The 21,723-nt window shown below is 37.7% G+C and overlaps 1 protein-coding gene across 1 annotated transcript in view; it reads right to left on the bottom strand.

Moving 5' to 3' along the window:
- Window positions 1-21,723, bottom strand: part of TRIM24 (tripartite motif containing 24) — a gene marked incomplete at its 5' end in the record, with an annotated part of 64,795 nt that overhangs the window by 14,248 nt on the left and 28,824 nt on the right. The window contains 8 exons of the mRNA XM_010566355.1: window positions 1,364-1,528; window positions 2,176-2,441; window positions 5,161-5,278; window positions 9,223-9,369; window positions 10,069-10,183; window positions 11,342-11,458; window positions 12,769-12,901; window positions 15,292-15,439. Coding sequence (XP_010564657.1) covers window positions 1,364-1,528; window positions 2,176-2,441; window positions 5,161-5,278; window positions 9,223-9,369; window positions 10,069-10,183; window positions 11,342-11,458; window positions 12,769-12,901; window positions 15,292-15,439 — 1,209 coding nt within the window. The remainder of the gene's footprint in view (window positions 1-1,363; window positions 1,529-2,175; window positions 2,442-5,160; window positions 5,279-9,222; window positions 9,370-10,068; window positions 10,184-11,341; window positions 11,459-12,768; window positions 12,902-15,291; window positions 15,440-21,723) is intronic.

The raw sequence follows: 21,723 nt of genomic DNA, 5'->3' as shown, positions 1-21,723 counted from the left end.
ATGACAAGTAGTTGAAAACTACGGGTAGAAGAAATAAATGTGAATTCTTCAATTCAAAGCTGTATCTTAATGTTAAGTATCTATTAATATTTCATGCTGCATTGACAGTGTTGTGGGAGAAACATAACAGTTTTAGCACAGTAAAAGTATTACAGATAATAGGCTGAATGCACAACTGTTCCAGTGCTTTATTAAGTAAATAGCTATAGTGTCACTTGGACGCCACCAAGTATTTGATGTTGTGCTTCCCTTAACAACTTAAAGTGATTAAGAATTTGAAACGCTGACTGGATCTCCACCCACGTATACGTTTAACACCATGATATGAAGTGCACAGTCAAGTCAGACAAAATTTCTTTCTCATTTAGACATATGCAGTTTTCAGTGACTTTAATGGAATTTTATGGCAACTGTAGGTGAAATTTGACTCTGCTCAATTCCTTTTTAGTCAGTTGTTCTATTTACTGTTTCGAGGTTCAGAAAGACATTATTAGATAATGAAAATACTTGAAAGAAATGCTTTCAGACAGCTGAATATTCCTTTTCAGAGGCACAGACTAGAAGTGACTTTGTTTTTTGTTACTACAGGTTCTCTTAGATATTGTACAGCTTGCTTCAATTTAGTTGGAATTAGTTCTCTGACATCATAAGCATTGCTAACATGAATGGTATTACTCCACTTCTCAGGTCACAGATCAGATTCATTTGATTCTTCCCTGCTTACCTCTAGGGACAAGATTTTCTCCTTCCTTCTGCATACCTAACAACTCATGGGTTAATATGCTTTTTAATAAAGATTTGCCTTCCTGAACATCCAGAAAACATGATGTGTTTGCTTCTGCCCCAGTTCAGCTGCTATTAGCTGGGTACTGATCAGTCTAACTCAGCAGAGGTCTCAACTTTGTTTTCTCTCCTGATCTGTAAAAGTTCAGATTTGGCATACTCTGGAAAGTGGTGGCAGGTATAGCTTTTTAGTCAAGCTTTTACCTGGTTCTTAGTGAAGTCACTAGCATCAAGCTAAATAGTGGGATTTTCTATTTTGTCTTGTCACTGATTGTAGTGTGCAGACCATGGCCACGTTAAGTTTTGCATGTGGCCAGAAATCACAGTAATAACAAACAAGAAAATGAAACACCTACATAGCACACACAGTGGCTCACTTCTGTAATGCTTCAGCTGTTTAGAACTGTCAAAATGAAAGAAATTTGACAGTTATCTCATTAAGAAAACTGTGGGCATCTTGTCATAGAGAAAAATGTAGTCTCTGTTCTACCTGAAAAGCACTCTAGAAATGCAAGATGATAAAAAAACGCATTTGATGTTTTATTTCTATATGGCCAGTAAAAAAGAAAAGAAACTCTACCTGTTTTATCGCTTGCTGTGCCAAGAATGCCATTTGCAATGGGCTGGGCTTTATTGCTTGCCTTGGTAGGTTCTGATTTTGGGGAAATCTCATCTGTTGTGCAGGAAGAGCCGAACCATTAGACTTGGAACTATGATTTTGAAAATGAATCAAGCGCGGAGGTGCCTGCATGAAAACAAACAAACAATTCTGCAAGTTAGCCGATATCTATTCAATGTTCCAGAAATTTTTACCAAGTGGTCCTTTTAAACTTCTGAAAATCTTAACTACTTAGATGCAAACAAATAGTACCACACCATTTATCTGATTGGTCAAACAACACATTGATTTTCAATGTTAAAACCAAAACCTAGTAGATGGGTTTGAATTATTCTGATACAGTAAATACAGATACATCACAAGAGCCAGTGAGAGTATTTCCAACTTTGAAAGACATATGGGAGAATCACAGAATTTTATGCAAAAAAGCCTTGGAAAAAATTAATGACAAATTCACTTTTTAATCATTTGACAAAAATACAAAATATATAGCTCAGCACTATATATGGTTGAATACCATATGATTTTTTTTTTAAATGAATAAAAACAGGCTGAGTGCTATCACACATTTTGCCAGACAAGTTTAAAATGCCCATTCAATTCTCACTAAAGAAAATGTTCCCTAAGCCATTTACATAGCTGTGTGCTGAAGGTGAAGCTATCTGAAGTTATGTATCTAGACTTAATTTCTTTCTTTTTTCTTATCTTTCTATACTTTCTCCTTCAGTGCCATGGGAGAGAGACAGTCTTCTCTGGAAATAGTCATAACTTACCTGATGAGAAGCAGGAGGCTGCTGCATGGCTCCTGGCATTCTTGGATTTGGTAAACCTACTGGACCTGCTCTGCGTTGAGCTTGCTGTCTCTGAGCCATGACCTGTTGCTGCATGTGCTGAAGTCGGAGCTGAGCTAAGCTTATCTGTGTTGGAAACTTAGACAGCTGGTTTGAGGGTAAGCTGCCTGGTGGTTGCAAGTTTGTTTCCATCACAGGGCTCTTGGGCATATGTGGCGGGGTTTCTTTATCTTCAATTACCAAAGAACCTAGTTTAAACAAAACAAATAAAATTAATACCAAAATATTGCAGTTAGCAGAAATGCTATTTTTCACAATGAGTTCCTTTTATACCATGTGGTCGTCATTCATTATTGTAATGTAAAGAATGGATGAACATGAGGTAGAGGACTCCATTTATTTTGTTTGTTTCCCTGAAAAAAAAGGGTTCCATTTTATAGCAAACTGTCTTGTGCTGCAGCCTCCTCTATACAGTGGATTCTCCTAGGAAGGTGTCCTGGCCTCTCCAGAAGAGCAAGGGAGCAAAGTTTCAAAGGGAAAGAGTATCCTGATCCAATCACCTGATTAAAAAATTTAACTGTATCATAAAACTTAAAGGTATTGTGATCCTTTCTGGCCTCTGAGTCAACATCATGGAATACTCTCAAATGATACTCTCAGTTGCTACACACCACCAATTCTAGGATGTGATGAGCACCTCCAGGAGATGTTTTATTTCTCTCCACTGACTCAGAAATTTGACTAGACAGGTAACTTTTAGAGATTAATGCTGGGTGAGAGATTTTATCCGAAGAGGCATATAGTGTGATGACATGAATCTGTCATGTAAAATTCTGGCTACCTCATCCAAGACACATGAATTCCAACTACAACAAAGTTTGATTTGATTCAAGGAAGTAGCACACTGTACAGGAAAAGACAAAGATACATTCTTTGTTTAAAATAGAGTGAAGTAGGGGAAGTTATGGTCCGAGACCAAGAGTTAAAAAATTTCAATAATCTGTGGAAGGTTGCACAACAGCTTTTCAATACAAGTGGGAGATAGACACCTCATACTCCCTTCTCTCCCAGAGATTTAAGGCTGCTTCCCAGGAGAGTTCACCTCCTGAGGTAGGTACACCACATGGCAGTTTGACAATCCCTGTTACAGCAGAACTTGAAATCACCCTCTGCCACTTCTCATATCCATCAGTCTCTGTGGATCCTGTGCAGCCTAGCCCGGCTCATTTTGGGGTAGATTATCTGAAGGAGGAGGAAACTTCTTGTATTTTATATTCCTCTTTTTCATCCCAAGAGCTGAGAAGCTATGCAAGTAGCATCATTCTAGTCTCCTGTGTAGACGTAGGGACAGAGGGAGTCTAGGCCAGCCAACATACTGTAGTGCAGAGTAGGGCAGAAAGCTAACAACAATACTATTTTCATATTGACACTTGGTAATTTTGGTGTTGCATACATTTTAATTATGATTCTACCACATCAGTCATTAATAAAAATATTAAATATGCCAAACAAAATCAAAAAAAACCTACCAACCTATTGCCTAATACCCTTTATTAAGCCTGTAACAGGTCTAGTCAGTGTTTCCTATAAAATGAGCAGAGAAAAATGCAGATGAATAATACTGCTTCGCATATACAGCTATATGAAATATTTCACTACAGTCAAAATAGATCTGTTTTATTTTCTTTCTCTAGAATAGGAATTACCTTGACAAAGAACGCTATTGACTGTTCTACAATCCACTGTCAAACCCATACCGCACTTTCATTCTGTTCTCTCCAAGTCTAATTACATCTTCAAAAATCTTTCCAGCCTTAACATCTATGGTATAGCTACTTACTCAAAGGAACTATAGAGAATGATTCCCTTTTATTATTCTAGAAAACTATGGGTTATCATACAATTTGTGGAATTAAAACACTTCAAATGTTGTATTTTTTTCTTAAATACATTCTGAAATCCATAAGAGAGCTATCCTATTAGTGTACAGATGCTATCACCTTGTCAGCAACATGCAGCCTGACTAGAATTCAAGCCATTCCCAAAGTAACTTGTTTCTTTACTCAGACCTTGTTTTATTTTTCCTTCAGTGGTTCTTAAATCTGCTTTATCTACAGAAACTGAACAATGTCTGATCACAGACCTAACAGCCTAAAGGTTGCGATTTCTGAAACCAGATAGATAAACGTGATCTGTTCTTCTCTATCACTTAAATAGATAAACTGTTACAAGAACTCCTATGCTGATCTACAGAGGTGTCATTTCTATTGTAGCAATTTTCAGAATTTAAGGGAACATATTTCAGCAGCTCATTAAATAAACAAATTTAAAAAAAAAGGAGCCCCAAAACCAAACACAAGAAAAAGCCCCCTCTTGACAAGCATCATCTCAATTTAGCAGCAGTTCACAGTTATCACCACACAGCTTGACAGTTGGTTTCTGGAAACAAGAGATTCACTTTTGATTTCTTTCCTGAACAAAATTATTTACAAAGAAGGAACTTAGAGAATTTCCCTGCTACCATCCAATGTCCTGGTGTGTGGGGAAAGGAGCTTGTTCACCTTAAAGCACTGCCTTAACACTTTCTTTCTCTGCCTTTGTAGAGAAACACACACTTGCACCTCTCTGTACATTGGTAGAGCTGTTACACATTGTAGGGGTTAGAAATTGTGTTCCTTGTTTCAGAAGGTAGAAGGCATGTGTATTGTCCAGGAAACTGAAAGCTGCTAGTGTCACCATCACACCTACCATTCAAGCAAGGTAAGTTTGTTAATACTTTATCATAAGTACTCATAAATAATACTTCTTCCCACACGATACACTTTAAATGTCTTCTACAGGTAAGGAAATAAATCTAACAAAGTAAGCCAAGAAATTAATAGTGTGGAGGTCATGTATCTTCACAGAAAGCAAGCTGCTTTCAAAATAGGATGAAGATGCCAAAGGGCTAATAAAACCTTATCATACCTAGATTGAAAATGTTTTGAGCCCAGAAGCTAGGATCACAGTGAAACTGGATGGTATTGTTAGTCACCGGTGAAGCATCACACCTTGCTCGGAGAAGATACCGTAGTCGATATGTAATCTGAAACAGGAACAAAACAAGATTATCTTTTTCTCTGGGGCCAGAGCCATGTATCCAAACAGCATAAAAAGTCTTGGAAAAAAACCCAAAACCCAGAACAAAAAAAAACCCACACCACAAACCACACCAAAAAACAACAGCAACAAAAAAACCCTGAACAAGCACCTAGAGAATTGAGGTGAAAGACAGAGAAATTTGTCCAAGCTACAAATAAGAGAGATATTCTTAACATCTTTCCCTTATTCCTAAAGTAGTTTTAAAAAGCAATCAACTACAACCTAAAAAAAATTTAATCATTCTCCCCTGTAGAAATACATATCCTTCCACAAACTTGGTCATTACATTCAATGACTTGAACTACTTGCAAGCCCCCCAAAACCTGTGTTAGCCCATTCAGTCTTCTTCCAAAGAAATGAAACTCATCCTTTTGGCAACAAGTATCATCACAGGGAATTGTCCTTTGTAATAAATTTAAGTTTTCTTCAGAAACCCAAAGAAGAGATTTTATAAACTTCATCTTTGAAAACTCTCAGATTCACAGGTATTTTCAGACTCTTCCAACTCCTTGGTTCCAAAGGACTGCACTATGATTACATTACACAAGCAGAATACTCTATCAAATGCTCAGTGTTTATCTAGTTCCTAGAAAGAAAATATTTTCTTGCAGTTGTTTCAGTAGAAATATCTAACACAGGCACTAATTTTAGAATAACACACAGCAGATACAGAAAAAACTTAAGAGTTCAACAGGTTTTTTTCTTGACTAATAGATTATTTCCTGGAAAGGTTCAAAAGACATACTTGGCAAAATCATCTGTTTAAAATGATACTAGTTATCTTTTACACAGGAATTTTAGAAGAGCTTCAAGTTTTTTCTTTCAGTTTTAGGCAGGTCAGTTTTAGACCAAATACAAAAAACATTTAGCAAGACTTAAATCTTTTTAATGACCATGGAAAATTTTATGTGCACTATTTTGATTATAGATTTCCTAGGATTTCTGTGTACACTACCAAAATCAAGTATATTACACTATAGAAATTCTAGTCTTTTGTCCTGTCAGCAATACTGGTTGCACACAATTCTTGTCATAGTTTGCTCCATATATTCCTCCTACTGTGCGCACACGTATATTGTAAACAAACTCATGAGTAGACTAGTTACCTCCTGTCAGTAATAGCAGTAGCTACCAGTGTTTTGTTCACACTAGAGGACTAGGCTGGGAAACTGATGTCTTCCAGACATTGCCTCCTAGCTCTGACTCTGCATTTAAGCCTGCTGGGCATTCCTCCCTCCTAGTTTCACGTCATTGGATATGCTGGAGCAGAAGTTTCACACGCTCCTCTATGCATCACTGTTCAGGAACAGATTTTCCAGATATCCACAGACAGGTTACCTACTCAGTGCCCAAATAACACCAACTTTCAGCAAAAAACCAGGACCCTAAAGCTCATCTGTTCTTTTGAAAAATATTTCTCATTTGCTGAGGCTTTATGGGCTGGATGGTCTTTTTCTTCAACTACATAATGTTTGTAAGATTAAGATGCCTGCAACATAACTTGTTTTCTTACTCACATAACAGAAGTCTTTGCAGCAACACTAAGCAGTTACAAACTACATGACGCAGTTTGATGCCCTTTTTCTCTATTGTGGTGGTGCATTCCTTCCCCCTCTCCGGGCTGACCTGCAAACTCGAGACGTCTCACTAGCCCTTAGCGTAACTGTAACGAGTTGGGCGGTTAAGCGTCCCTTGACCGTACCAGGAACTCTTACATGGCTAAGACACGGAGTTGTACTGACCGTTCCAAGGACTCCTGCTGCCCAGCGGAGGCGGGGAACAGGAGCAGAGATAACTTGTTCTCTCCTGACAACCTTGGGACATATCTCAGTCCTCTCCTAACTGCCTTGGAGCAGCCCCTATCTGAATCTTAACTCATTCTCCGACAGCCCTGGAGCCGTCCTTATCTGAAGCGTAACTCATGCAAAATGGTACCAGCACAGCTGGAATCCCAGTAATTTGCTGATGACTAAAGCCAATCGTCTCCCAAGCCTATAAAGCGCGGTACTAAGCGAGACCCTTTGAGCTCTCCTGGACCGCAATGGGCTCCCTCTGAGCGGGACGCCTCTCAGAGCTCACAAACTTTTCTGATTGAGAAGATCGGAGGTCTGTCACCAAAAGCCAGCAAGACTTGGGCTGATACCCTCCACTCCTTGAGGCTCAACCCTTTGCCCGTTGAGAAAGATGACGAAGCATTTGCTGTGAATATTTTCACTGAGCTCAAGGGGAATTTTTAACAGGTATACCTCTTGTACTCGCTTACAAGTATTTCTCTTAGTGACTTCATCCATATGTGTGTGCTAACCTGAATATTCTGTAGCAAGTATATTACAAACATTGCTTTTCAAATCTACACCTAAATTACTGTCGTGAGCTTTATTTGACTGTGAATGAATCCCGGGCTGCTATTATACTCATAATCCCTTTAGATATAAACCATTGCCCAAGTCTGAGACTAGGAGTTGATCCAGCTGCACCTAGACTCCAACAGGAGTTCAGAAAGCAAAGGGGTCTTCTCTGAACCTCGTGGCTCAACGGGAGGGTCTCCCCTACCTTTCTACATTCCCAATCTCTGTAAAAATCATGAAAAATCAATTCTAACTCAATTTTTCTTTGTATGTTTCTCTTTTACCCTATTGCATCTTTGGTCTCTGTATACATAATTTTAGTTTGATTCTGACTTAATTTTCCTTTGTGCATTTCATCCATGTATTAAGTAATAGACTGAACCTTGCCATCGAATTCTGTGAAGTCACGCTTTTATGTAAGTTCCTATTAAATCTTTTTTTTTTATTAATACCATTGGAGGTGATTCTTTAGGCAATCTAAACCGCTCCACTGCATGACATCTATGCAATTAAAAAATATGACTTGCTGAGGCAGTATAAGGCAGGCCAAATGAATTTAACTACTTGAAGTTGATAAAAAGCAAGTAATATTCCACTATCTGCTATAGCCTGCAGAATTTTAATGGGTATCAAAGAAAAAAAAAAAGGGAAGAAAAAAACCACCACCCAAAACCCAAACCAACCCCAAAAGCAACCAAACAAAAAACCCCACTGCCACGCCCCCCAGTAGGTTCTCAACTAAGCAATGAGAAAAAGAAAAAACTTTGTGATCCTGTTATAAGAATTGGGAAAAAAAGGGATCTAGCATCTTTCCTCAACATTGCCACAGATTTCTGGCATCAGGCTAGCACAATCTAGTAACCTCTGGACAAATCATGGTCAACTCTTTGTTTGTCTTTTAATTCAAGTCTTTTAGGATTTCTGTTCATCATGAGCAGTCAGCTTAGTGAGTCCACATGCACTCAGATCTTAAGTCTCCTTATTGCATTGAAATATTTAGCTTTATAACTCTGCACAGACAAGCAAAAGGCTCAATTCAGTTTTATCAATTTTTTAAGACTTTTAGTGGAAGATGAGTCTGAGAGAACAAAGCAATACATTGATTTTTACATTAAAATGCTAGATATCAGACTCTACAATTTAGAAATACTATCTTTCTCTGAACTCAGAAGCTCTAACAAGTACTGAAAAGAACCTCAGTGATGATGTAGGACATGCAACATTTTTCCCAGTGTTTCACGGCCTCATGGTTTTCACTCCAGAGAAAAGGAGTTGTCCCTACTTCTGCAGATCTACAACAATTCTATGGCAGTGTAACAGGAGAGAATCATGACCAGGGAGCTACATTATTAGAAACATTCTTTATTTATGTTTGAGAGAAAACCATGAAAAATGATATACAAATATTCCAATTAGTAGAAAGTCATTAGGAAGTCTAATTCCCTAGTGTTACTGACAAGCGTGGGCGTGCGTATCTGCCTTGACTATAGTCTCTAAGTAAATGGAGAGTAAATGGAGAGAGGTATCGTCCTAACCTTACCAAGCGTTTGCTGTACAGTAGTGCTGTGCTGCTCCCACTGGAAACTGCCCATTTGGAAAAATTCATGACATGTTCCAGCTGTTTAGAGAGACCTGCCACTTCCTGTTGTTGCTGCAGAAGTTTCATCCGATGCTCTTTTGCCAGAGTCTGCAAGTAGAAAGGCAGTTCCAGTCAAAGGGTTCAATTTACAGTTAACAGGCATTAGCTTTCACATTTGTAACTCACAATGATCAAGTGGTTTCACATTGCTCTCCTAAAAAGCACTCCTGCCCTCTGACTGCAGCTATCAAACAGAAAAGTCAGTATACATTTATTCAAGATATCAGGAGTTTCTGTGCAGAATCCCATTGTCTGTTATGACACATTTTCGTATGTGTATATGTATGTGCCGTTCTATACACACCCACTTTCCAAAACACAATTAAAGGTAATATTTTTCCAGGTATCCATTCTAGACAATTCTCTCTCCTTTGATTTGCTATTGGATTGCTGAATTTATGAAAAATTCTGACCGCAACACTTTTGTGCATGATGCATAGAATTATGACTTGCAAAAGCATGGAGAAAGAAACCAGGCTCGGAGACAGCCCTGATTCACAAAGTGGGGAACACCGATAATAATTACAAACAAAACAACCACCACCCCCAAAAAACCAAACCCTCCTCCCTTTCCCCACCAAACCCCCACTTGCTCAAATGCCTGGTGTGGGACATCTCTCCACGTTGGAATTGCGACAGGACACGTGCAGGTGGCTAATGCTAGATATGGATTTTATTTTAATGTGACACTACACAAAAAAATATTAATACTGACATTTTTGTTTCTTATGATAGAAACAAAATTACCTCCAACTGATGCAGTAGAGCTTTTCCCTTTTTATTTATTTCTACCATCAGTGTAAATATGGCAACTTTAATATCCTGTTCCACCTGCTTTTGATTCTGATTCACTTCAAGAATTCTGTAAGTAGACAGTATAGAAAATAATGTTCTTTAGCTCACAAACCCACCCTCCAAACAGTATAACCACCCCCCTTCCCATTGCTGAGACTGCAATATTTCTTGGTCATATGCACCAATTAATACATATACCATCAGATACTTATAGTCAGGAAAATTACTGGGAGAATTAGAAAGAGCAAGTAACAGTGACCTATAATAAAATTAATTAACTAGTGGAAAATTCTAATGCCATCAGTCTGTAAAATTACTGACATCTGTCACTGAGAAAAATTAAATGCTCATTCTAATTGAAATTCTTGATTTTTAATTGGCCAGCACATTTCTGGAATGGTCCATGGCAATCAAAACTGTTTAAGTCTTATTTCCATCTAAGGTAGAATGGCACTCCAGAAACAAAAACAATAAACAGATTTCCTAATTTAGCTATTTCACCAATAGTACTCAAACTCGTAACAGCAAAGTATATTCTTATATTGTGAAAATCACTTCTGCTAAGATGCAAGGGAGAATAACCACTCAGATGCAGCAAAAGAAGAAAAGGGTCTCTGCTGTTTTTTTCCATTTCCACCATCCTCAAAGACAGGCAAAGAGAGAGGAAAAGTTCAAGTTGCACTCAGCATCCCATACTGTGTTGAATCTTCCTGGCTACTGCCTTTGAACTCTGCTGAAGGAGCAGTTACAAAGGCCTACTGCAGCGCACGTTTTACAGATTTATTTTTCTCCCAGGTTTGTAATACCGAGTGAATACAGCCCCAAGCATAAAAGTATTACATAAGTCTTCAAATATGTGTCACAAGCATTATAATGACATGAGTCATAACCTTTCACTTTCTAAGAGGGATCTACACTAAGAAAATAAGTATGTTGATGGTGGGGAAGAATATAAGACCGCCTTCTACAGTCTTTATTGCATAAGTTGTTTTGCTGCACCCAAGCTATTGCTGCCCATTAAGTCCACAGGCTGAACAGAAGAGTTACCCAACACAATCAAGCACATTAAACAGTCACTACAGCAAACTGAAGATTTTAGAATTTTTCCTTCTGGAAGGATAAAAGGAGAGAGGTACAAAGTGCACTAATCTAAACATTTCAAGAAATCACAGTGTATGTAAAGTTGCCCTCTGTGTCAGTTTTAACCTCAAATTCTGATACATACCTGTTTTGGATCTGCTTCCCTGTATATTTTATGTACTTAGTTTTCTCCATCAATTTGGTGATTAGTGTCTCAATGATCACTTTCTGGTTCTGAAAAGCTTCTTCTATAAACTGGTACCTGTAGTAAAAAACAGTGAGTATTCACACATGCAAAAGGTGTGATATACTTGCTAAAAAGCAGAGTGCCTTACAAAAGAGTTCTTTAATTGAATAAAGATGCTGCTCAAGTCCATAATTTAACTGTCATCATGGAAACATGTATCAGCAAATGCCGATATATTTTATTTATAATATAGCTGAATCTATAGTATATACTTCCTGTCTTTTTTTTTGAGAATTTACGATTTTCATAAATATGAAAGGATATTGCATGACCCTAGCCCAATTTTAGCAAAAGGAAAATTAATGTTGTGCTGTAGTCATCGCTTTGTAAGTGAAAGTGCATGTAAGCTATTACTTCATACAAGATAAGGTTGTAGAAAGAGAAGAAAGAAGAGAGATTGCCGAGTCAGTAGAAGTCAGCAACATTTTAAATCAAGGAACTGAAATCATCAACAATTTGAGGAAAAAAAGAGGTGGCACATTCTGAAAGGGATATAAATCCTAAGAAAAGAACTAAAGAGAAAGACTGCAACTCTGCAAGAGCAAGGTTTAGCCTGTTCCAGGGAGAAAAAGTGGCCAACACCTCTCCACCTATTGATGTTCACCTGGTCAGGCAAGCAAGTTCTTTGGGTGGCTGCATCAGGTATAGTGAGCATATTAATATTTAACCTAAGAGTACATCTGTCCCAGACCACTACTGTATGCATTAGCCAGCAAGATTATTGTCTTGTACCCAGAAGTTGTTTATAATCCTGCTTTCCAGCTTCTGTGGCCGATAAGAGATGACCAAAGAACAGCAATCAGAAGATTTCACTGTTATAAATAGTGTTGTCAAAGTACAGTATAGCCAAACTTTAGGTTTACTCTTCCTTTTAAAGGGCTCTTCACAGAAAAAATATGTCCATTTGCTCCATTCTGAAATTGTTTGGTAACGTTCCATTATATAATCATCTTGTTGAAGAACAAATGGAGAAGTTAAAGAAGTGTACAGTTGCATAACACAGCCCCTGTGCTTTCTAAGGACTCTCTGATGAGCTGCACAGCAACAAATTCTATCCAAATAACTTGACAGTAAAGAAAGCTCGTGTGCTTAAATCACCAGATTAACAACTGGAAAAATTAGGTTTTATTCTAAACTATCACACACCCATCAGCCACACTCTTTTTGCATACAATCTCTGTTTATGTGTGGGCTTCATTTCTGAGCAGAAAATTTTATTTTGCACTTTTTTCACCTGACTGTACTCCATACAGCTAGAGCTACAATCAACTTCAAGCTATCTTCCTGTACGTGAGTTGCAGAAAAGATACTCTTTGTTTCGATACCTGTGCTCTTTGTGCTCTAGTAACTGACAGTCTCTGCAGGTCAACTTGTCACAGGTTTCACAATACAACTTCAACTGCTCCTTTTTGTGATAAGGGCAAAACACAGGTCGCTGACTGGTCACACCAACTGCCTCTGTGAATAAAGGAAGATGTCAGTCCAGTCTCCTGAAATTATTAAAGATTTGCATTCTCCTGTTTTTCCTTACCACATTCCTCACCTAGATGCTAGAAGTGTGGATCAGGCCACCTAATCAAGAATATAAGAGCTGTAAGCTCAAACTGCAACATCTCACTCTTGATCAAGCACGGAGCTAACACCTTCTCTCACGGAAAATGCCTAGAACCTATTTTACCGTAAGTTATTATGGTCGCACAAAACTATTTACAAAAGGAGTAGCCAGTACTGCTGCACTAGCAAAAGACACTGCACAACCAGCAAGTTTCTTTCTTACATGGAAAAGAGGATATTGCAGACTTAATTCATTGCTCTGTCTTCTTAGTCAAGTGGGTGAAAAGGGGTTTGAAGATACCAAGACACAGGCATTCAAAAGCATAAAACATACAGAATATAATAACCAGAAGTTACTAATGTCCCTTCAGGACCCCATTCTAAATGGGTGCGAGGTCTCACTTCAGTTTCTAGTAAGCATATGCCAAAGAGCACAGGAAACACCACCAGATAATAGAATTGAAAACTGTTCTTCCAACAATTTGACTGACAAAGCCTAATTTCTTGTTGGGTTGGACACTGAGTTCATGAGGATTATATTGCCTGTAATGAAAACTGGCTTCATACCGCAGCCCATCCTTCACGGCAGATCAATAAGGTCCTTTTTCCATACCTATTCATTTACTTATTGTCATGAAACCTGGAAGAAGTTATTTTCCAATCTGTATCCTTCAGTCAAAATTATTTGAAACTGACCAGCAGACTCAGAGGAGGCCTGAATGCACAGAGAGCATTCCTGCCACCAAGTCATGTTCAGCCTAACAGTCAGACAGTTTTGCCTACTGCTTTTGTCCTCTCCTGAAAGTACACTCAGTACTCACTTTTGGTTAACCACATCTGAAAGTGGGATACACAATACAGTGCATATCTCCAAAGTATCATACTGGAAGCTACCCTTTGAGCAATAAAGATTACAGAAGTGAAAGCCCACATTATATACAAAATTCACAGGACTAGATATGATGGAATGAAAATAAATATATATTATAATACATATTTTATAACAATACATAATAATTTATAAAAATAATATATACACACACACACACACATTTACAAGATAAATTATGCAAGTCCAATGGACTTTTTAGAACCGGTAGAATGTTTATCAGCATCCTATTATGTTTATGTTTGTCCTAAATGTCACTAAAAGACAAGACGCAATGGGCATAAACTGAAACAAAAGAGGTTCTCAATGAATAAAAGTACAACCTTCTTTACCATGAGACTAGTCAAGATTTCTCAGAGGGGCTGTACTGTACGCCACATCCATCCTTGTTGGTTCTCAAGGCCCAAATGGATAAAGCCCTGAGCAACTCGATCTGATCTCATAGCTGACTGCTTTAAGCAGGAGGCTGGACTAGATCATCTCCTGAGGTCCCTTCCAACCTGAATTATCATAGATCCTACTGAGGAAAAACACTCCAATTCATAAGATAATTCCCTTAAACATTAATGAAGTGTTTAAAAACACTTCATTTCAAACAAAATTTCAAGCAAAACATTTCAAACTTAAAATATACTTGGCTAAAACATGAGTTCTGGCACACTTTATTGCTAACAGAGCATGCTTTATTATCAGAGTGCTGAAAAAGTATAGTCTATTAGTGCTCCTTTTGCAGCAGCATACAACAATCAAGTTCATATAAACCATTTGGTAGACGTCTAGAAAAAACTAGAGGAGCCAAATGCATAAAGAAGTATTTTCTGCAGCTGATCTCTAAAGTCTAGACAATAATTTGCAATCAAACCAGGTGAAAGATAAAAATCTATGTGTATTTATTGTTTTAAAACACTTTGCACAAAAATCGCATGAAATACCAATCTGTAGGGTTTCTTACCACCATGCAGCATATCTGACGGAAAAATGGCTGTCATACACCTAGCCATGACAAAGTCTCCCTTATCAGTAGCTACATTCTAATGCATCTAATGCTTAAAATAGTTTTCTCTTTTGTTAGCTGGATCTTAAGAGATCCACTTAGATGGAAAGCAGCCAAAAAACCATCAGAATTCATTCAAATGGTTGCAGCCTTCAGCAATGAAATTGAAGTAAGCGACTGGGAGGCAGGAAACTATTAAAACATATCCATTACCAACCAGAAAAATAACATGGTTCCACTAATTCATACGCACCAAAGGGTTATATCATAATGAATCTCTCCTTCTACATTTACTAGGATTAAGGAACGCAATTTTTGAAATTTATCACTTTAAAAAGAAATGTGGTGGCCTAATACAGTATTCCAACGTAGACACACATTCTCTGTGAAATTATAAATCAAGTGTGTTACCTGGAGATACTTCCTCTTTCTGTCTTACAGTATGATCCTTTGTGAATTTAACCCTCTGGTGAGCTCTGATGCAGGTCTTGCACAACCATTCTACACATTCCACACAAAACCCGTTAGCTTCTGCATTATCTTCACAGCTTGTGCAGACCTGACATGAGGAAGAAAAGGTAGCTGTTAAAATAAATACAAAATATACATACGAGCTATTGCTCATATATCATCAGTGCACTTTTACAGTTTTCTGAAAACAGTGAAACGAGAACGGAAAACTGCCTGAGGTACAGGAACACTATAAATAACTGCATAAAAGTAATCGAACGTGACTTTTCAAAGAAAGTGGCCATTTTGTCAGTGTTACTCTAACACTTTTCCCTGACACAATAAAAGTCAAACCATTACTTTCTGCCCAACACTGCATACTTAGAAGCTATATAATGTTTACTATATACAATATGCTCTTGTGAAATGTTTACTAAAAGACACAACACGATCAGCACTGCTCTGATTTTAGAAGCCTCCCTCATTTTACACAGATGCTTTAATTTTAGTTTCTGTTCACCTGTTTAGAGTTTCAGAAGCACACACAGTATTGAATAGCAGCGTTCTTCCCAAGAATCTCTGCATCACCACTTAAAGACAGCACTCCAGTTAAGCTTATCAGTAAAGCTATCCTACAACAGATTTGCAAACAACGCATACTAATTTTCAAACTCTGGTCTGTTAATTCCAGGGGCTTTTTGGACTATACCCAAGAGATCTAGAGAAAAAAATTAATTAAAGAAAACAAATCTGAGAGCAGACCAAAACCTCTCTGCACAGAGTCAATAGGCACACAAGAAAAGATTCCTATGGATCCACAATTTGAACAACAGATTGAAAACTATGAATGATGGACAACACCACTTCACATGTTCATAACATTATTTCATTTTTAACTCCTCCTTTACAATGCCTCTGTAGTCATACTTTCAAGGGGGTTTTGGTGGTAAAAATAGTGAACATGCTTATGCAGGTACTCGTTTAGGTAACTACCATCCATTTCTGTCAACGTTTAGCACTGCTGCAAACAAAAGCTTCAAGATGTCTCAAGATTGCTATATCCTATAGATCACAGTGATAGAATTCTGCTAGCAGAAGCAACAAGGAGAAAATTTTAGATTTCAGTTTAGTTTTCAGTTTCATTAAAAAAAAAAATCCAACTTCTGCACCTGCACAAGATAAATGTACATTAAGTTACAAAGGAAGCAAATATTTACATCCTATGCAGAGAAATAATATATATATGTAGAACTATGTCCCAGTTTCCCCTTCAAGAAAGAGGAAAATTAGCACAAAACTTGCCTTAGGCCACATAGCAAGTTACTGACAGAACTGGAATTTGAACATAGATAGGAGTTCCAGATTCCCAATGCTGTACTTATTCTTCTGGATCATGTTGCCTCTCAAAGCAAATATCTTCTGAGAAATGAAGTTACAACACAAGGGTTGTTGACCCCTCTTTGTTGTCACTTGGAGTTTGAAGCAGTTCATTTTCATTAAAGGTGACCTGCAAAGGAGAAAAAATTGGGCTTGTGCCCCTTTTTCTGTTTCTTTACAAAAAGGAGGTCTGAAAATTTTATTTTTAAAAATAATCTTAAAATTTTTTTATCTTGTGCTTGTTTTTTCTTTTTTCTTCCCCCTCCTCTCTTAACAATAAAAATTCTAGTCCTAACCAGACTAGTTGACTAGGGAGAAATATCAAAGTAAGGACATCATAAAAAAGTCAAGAAAATGGAAGTAAAGCAATTAAAGGAAGTGAATTGAAATCAGGACATTGAAAATTTTTACCTGCTCTTAACCCTTAATTTCAATACTATTTTGGAAAAAAAAAAAAGAGAGAGAGAGAGAAGTATTCTCAAGGACTCAGCACAGCTTCTTTAAAAAAAAAAATTTAGAACAAGCAAGTATCACTGAGACATTACTTCAATATTACATGTTCTCTGGCAGAAACTCCCATGAAAGAAATTCCCTCCTTTCTCCTTTGCCAGTTGTCTCCTCCACAGGTGTGCCAATGCAAACCTCTGCAAGACTGTGGTGTAAAACCAGATTGATTACATCATTTTAGCCCAAGGATCAGTTACCTCAGCACTGTTGACTGAGCAGTGAACTACTGCAGGACAAGAAAAGTTTTAATATCAGTCTTGTCGCCAGAGAGGTACGATCATGCTATGCCCCCAGATACCCAGAGGTGTTTTTGCAAGTTAGAGTGGAGAATAAGAGATTGGATATTTGTTTTTCTAGTGTAAAAAACCCAACAGTGAAAACAAAATAAGCAAAGCAAAAAATAACAACAAAAAAGTCTTTCAGGCATTCTTTAAGTCAAAGAAGCAAAACAAAGACCAAAAAAAAGGCAGGAACCCAATTAAAAAAACCCCAAACCAACAACATCAAAAAACCCCAAAACCAAAAAAACTCCCACAAAAACCACCCCCAACACACACACAGAACAGGAAAAAAACCATCAGAACAGCCTTTCCAGGTCACCTTTAGCAAACTTAGGCAGATAAACTTGCTGCATGCCAGGGTATTTAAGTAAGTTCAAAGGATTTCTGAAGTTACTCATTCCTCCTAGATTCCAAGATCTTTGTCTATTTTATTTTTTCAATACATTTTAGGGTTTTTTTCAACTGGTTTGACCTGCTCTACTTGGAATGAGATGAAGATTGTGATTCAATAACCAATAATCAGGTGCTGCCAAATGAACAGAAACTCCTCCTTTGTAGTCCCAAAAGTATATATTCCAGGTTTATACTCTTCAAAGCCACCAAGTGGGAGAAAGAGACAGATTTCTAAAATTTCTCAGAGTCATCATAACTCATGCTGTCAAAATAGCTATGCCTTCTAGGTAGAAACTAGATTTGCTTATACCCACTTCTTATCCAAAATACAAATTTCCAAATACAGCTTGTGTTTTGCTAGAACTCCTAGCTATTGGAATAAGCCACATAGCTAAAGTACATGGAAGTACAATTACTGTAAGTATTTGCTATACTCTTATAAAACCTAAAACTTATTTCACTCTTATTTTTGTGACTCATACAAGCAGTGCTTCAGTGATCTCAAAGAAAACTCTCCCCAAGTTAACCTGTAAGGCTTTATTCTGGTTAGACAGATAGTTATTTTTAATTGAGTCTTCCTTGTAATTATATTTAACTCAGTTACTAGTTTTAATATGTATAACCGCAGGAAGTGTTCATTCAGCCTTCATTCAAATTTAACGAAAGCTGAAATTACTCAGCATGTTGCAGGTAAGTACTATTTTTTCAGTTGTAAAAGCTTGTATATTTACTTAAAAACAGATTTACATGCAAGAGTTAATAGAGCTGTATTCACAGCTACTGTAGTAACTAACCACTCTTCCAATTAAATATACTTTGAGTATTAATGAGATTAAATAAGCAAGCTAAGGTTTCCGAGTTTCAAAGGAAGAGAGCAAAGTAGTCCAGAGGAATATTCAGTGAGCTAACATTACAAACTTCGCCAGTGTAAATTAGATGCACTGGTTTCCCCTATTGGATCCAAACCCAACTGATGCTAATACTTACGTAACCATCTCTTGGCACATACAAAATCACTAAAAGACAGCGCCTGTCTTCTGGGACAGTCTCGCCTATATGTAACTCTAAATATGAACCATGTGCTGGTATCTCAAAATGCATGAACCCTGATCAACATATCCTCCTTTCCCCAACATCCCATCAACAGCTGCCGCTCCTCAAAGCACAACAAAACCATACTGGGACTCTTCTTGAGTCTATTACCCACTGCCCTAAACCAGTGGCTTTCAAAGACATTTTGGCCTCTGCTACAGCTTTGATAAGCTATTTAGCATACTAGTTCTTTGGAAGAATACATAGTGGCTACTCTGGCACCATACAAAAACCAGAGAAACTTTTTGTTCTAAATTATCCTCATTAATTGCTCTATTATGCCAGTCAGACTTGCCGTCTTAGTATCCAGATCTAGTATCAGATCTAAACTTGTACCTTGCTTTGTTACTACATTCCCAACATCTTACATAAAGTCCAACTGTTCTTCATTCCTACTACAACATTTAAAACTCTCAGGACAGTAACTGGTAAAAAATACAGAATGTGTTCTTACTATCAAAAATATTTTTACACATGTTCTCTTTTGGTCACAGAAGCTATGAGAATCAGGACCTAGACTAAAATGCACCGTAGGCTCAATATGCTGCAGCAAGACCAATGTTATCACCCTGATCTTCTCTTCTGCATCAATCTCACACTTCTCTTACTTTCATGGCTCTGCACACAGGTTAAATAATTTTCTTCTGTTAAGTTCCTGAATTTCCCTTACTTGTCTACCCTTTAGTCTTACCCAAATTTAGCATTTGCCTCAGTAACATCTCTTGGGTTTGAAGCTCCTTTCTGCTCACTCTTACGAATAAAGTACAATTAATTTTTTTTTTCAAACTTCCCTTTAGCATCCAATAATTTCGCCAAGTCTTTCAATAAATCATAATGTGAAAAAAAATTATAAAGGATCTGTTCTTTCAAAGTATTTATGTCCTAGTTGCCCAAAACCCACAATGATTACTTTCAGGAAGACCACAACTGCATTTCCCGCTAGTCTCTTTTCTTCTGGAAAGCTTCCTATGCTAACAGCCAGCACAAAATCCTTAATGTTCTCTTTAATGCTAGCCAGGAAAGCCCTTGTGGAACATATACTAGGGACTTTTACACTTTCTTTATGCTTACTTCTTTTGCTCCTGAAGTTTTCAGTAGCCAATGCTAGAAAGCACAGCTATGTAAGTAGGGTACTGAACTACCAAAATCAGGCTCAGATAAGGTGAACATGATTTTAGATAGATGTATGGCACTTTAATGGGTTCCAGTTATTTTTCTCACCCCACGATGCCAGGCTCCATGATATGCCATTCACTCCTACAGTTTTAATTCAATATGCTAAAAACTATTTTAGCATTATTACCATTTTAAATCTGAAACAACCAGACATTGAGTTTGAAAGGGGTTTTTTTGCAGTCTCTCCTGAATTGAAATAAACCAGTCCTTCCTGACAACACACAAACACAGGCTAGTCAGATACGGACCAGTGGTTCTAAGCCACAACATCCCTTGCACAGAACCCACGGCTTTGCTCTAATTCTAATTTCTTAAACATCCTGCTAAAGCTGCTGAACTATCAAAGCCAAACTAACCATCTCAGTAGAAAATTTCTGTAAGATAGCCAAAGTTTTTGACAGAATTTGGATGATCTCTGATCCAATATTTCCTGCAAGTCTCAGTATCTTTTCCACTTTAATTCCTCTGATCTGTTGCCTGTCTTGCTACTGGCATTTTTTCTTTCTTTCTTTCTTTTCTCTTTGCTCCTCTAAAGGCAAAACAAGACAGGCCAATTAGAAGGATGTATCATCCTTAAACCTCATTATGTTCCCCCTTGAACAGGACACTGGCCTGTTTAACTATTACTGAGTTAACTTTGCTATTCCACAACAGACAGCTTTATAGAATGGTGTAGCTTTTGTTTATGGTTCCAATGTCAAAGTACAAAGGAATGTCCAAAAGGCTTCATTATCATACCAAAATAAATCTATTCAAACAAGACAGAACTGCACATCATTCATGTCCAAGAGGTAAGGTACATGGTCACTTAGCAGGCATCTAACAAAACATCTAGCTCCATTTTTAAAAAAAGTCAGCAGAAAAGCACATGAATGTACCACTCTGCTGGTTCAGCAAAGTCTGCTGGTTTGCCTTGAACTGCTGCAGAAACTATGCTGAGTTCAGCCGGGGAACTTAGCTTAAGAACAGACTTGCTTTCTCAACTGCAAGCCTGCTGGTTTTTGTTAGGGAGAGAGAGAAACAAATATGGAATGGAAGAGTAAGACAGAAGTCTGAGAAGCAAACTTAAGGTAACACCAATGCTTTGAAGAACCTCCCTGAAACCTGCTCACACCACTCAACAACAGATAATTCCAAACCAGCTGTTGAAGTATGTGGAATTTCTCTGTATCTCTCTCCAGCAGATCAAGATCCAAGGGGAAATAAAAAAAGACATCTCCCTCAATTCCAGGGAAGTGCCTGACTTATGCTGACATCACTGAGTTTGGTGGATACTCCAACTTTTGATACCCTATGACCCATTGAAGTACACCCAATTTTACATTATGATGATCAACCTCAAGAATATGAAGAGCTCTTCTTGAATTTTCCGTTACTTATCCAGGTCTCGAAGGCCTCAATTCCCCACTTAACTTTCACAGAAAGCAGGGGGAAAAAAAAAAACCCAACAACAAAAAACTTTGTCACTAAACCGAGGAAAAATAATTCTACTTCTGTGCCCAAAGCAGTATCTTAGAGGACTTGTTACATAACTAGGCAGAGGTTATGGCACAGCCCGCCTGCCCCC

The sequence above is a fragment of the Haliaeetus leucocephalus genome, unplaced genomic scaffold, assembly GCF_000737465.1.
Source record: "Haliaeetus leucocephalus isolate CR32 unplaced genomic scaffold, Haliaeetus_leucocephalus-4.0 Scaffold206, whole genome shotgun sequence".
Taxonomy (NCBI): Eukaryota; Metazoa; Chordata; class Aves; order Accipitriformes; family Accipitridae; genus Haliaeetus; species Haliaeetus leucocephalus.
This window is presented reverse-complemented; position numbering and strand designations above follow the sequence as displayed.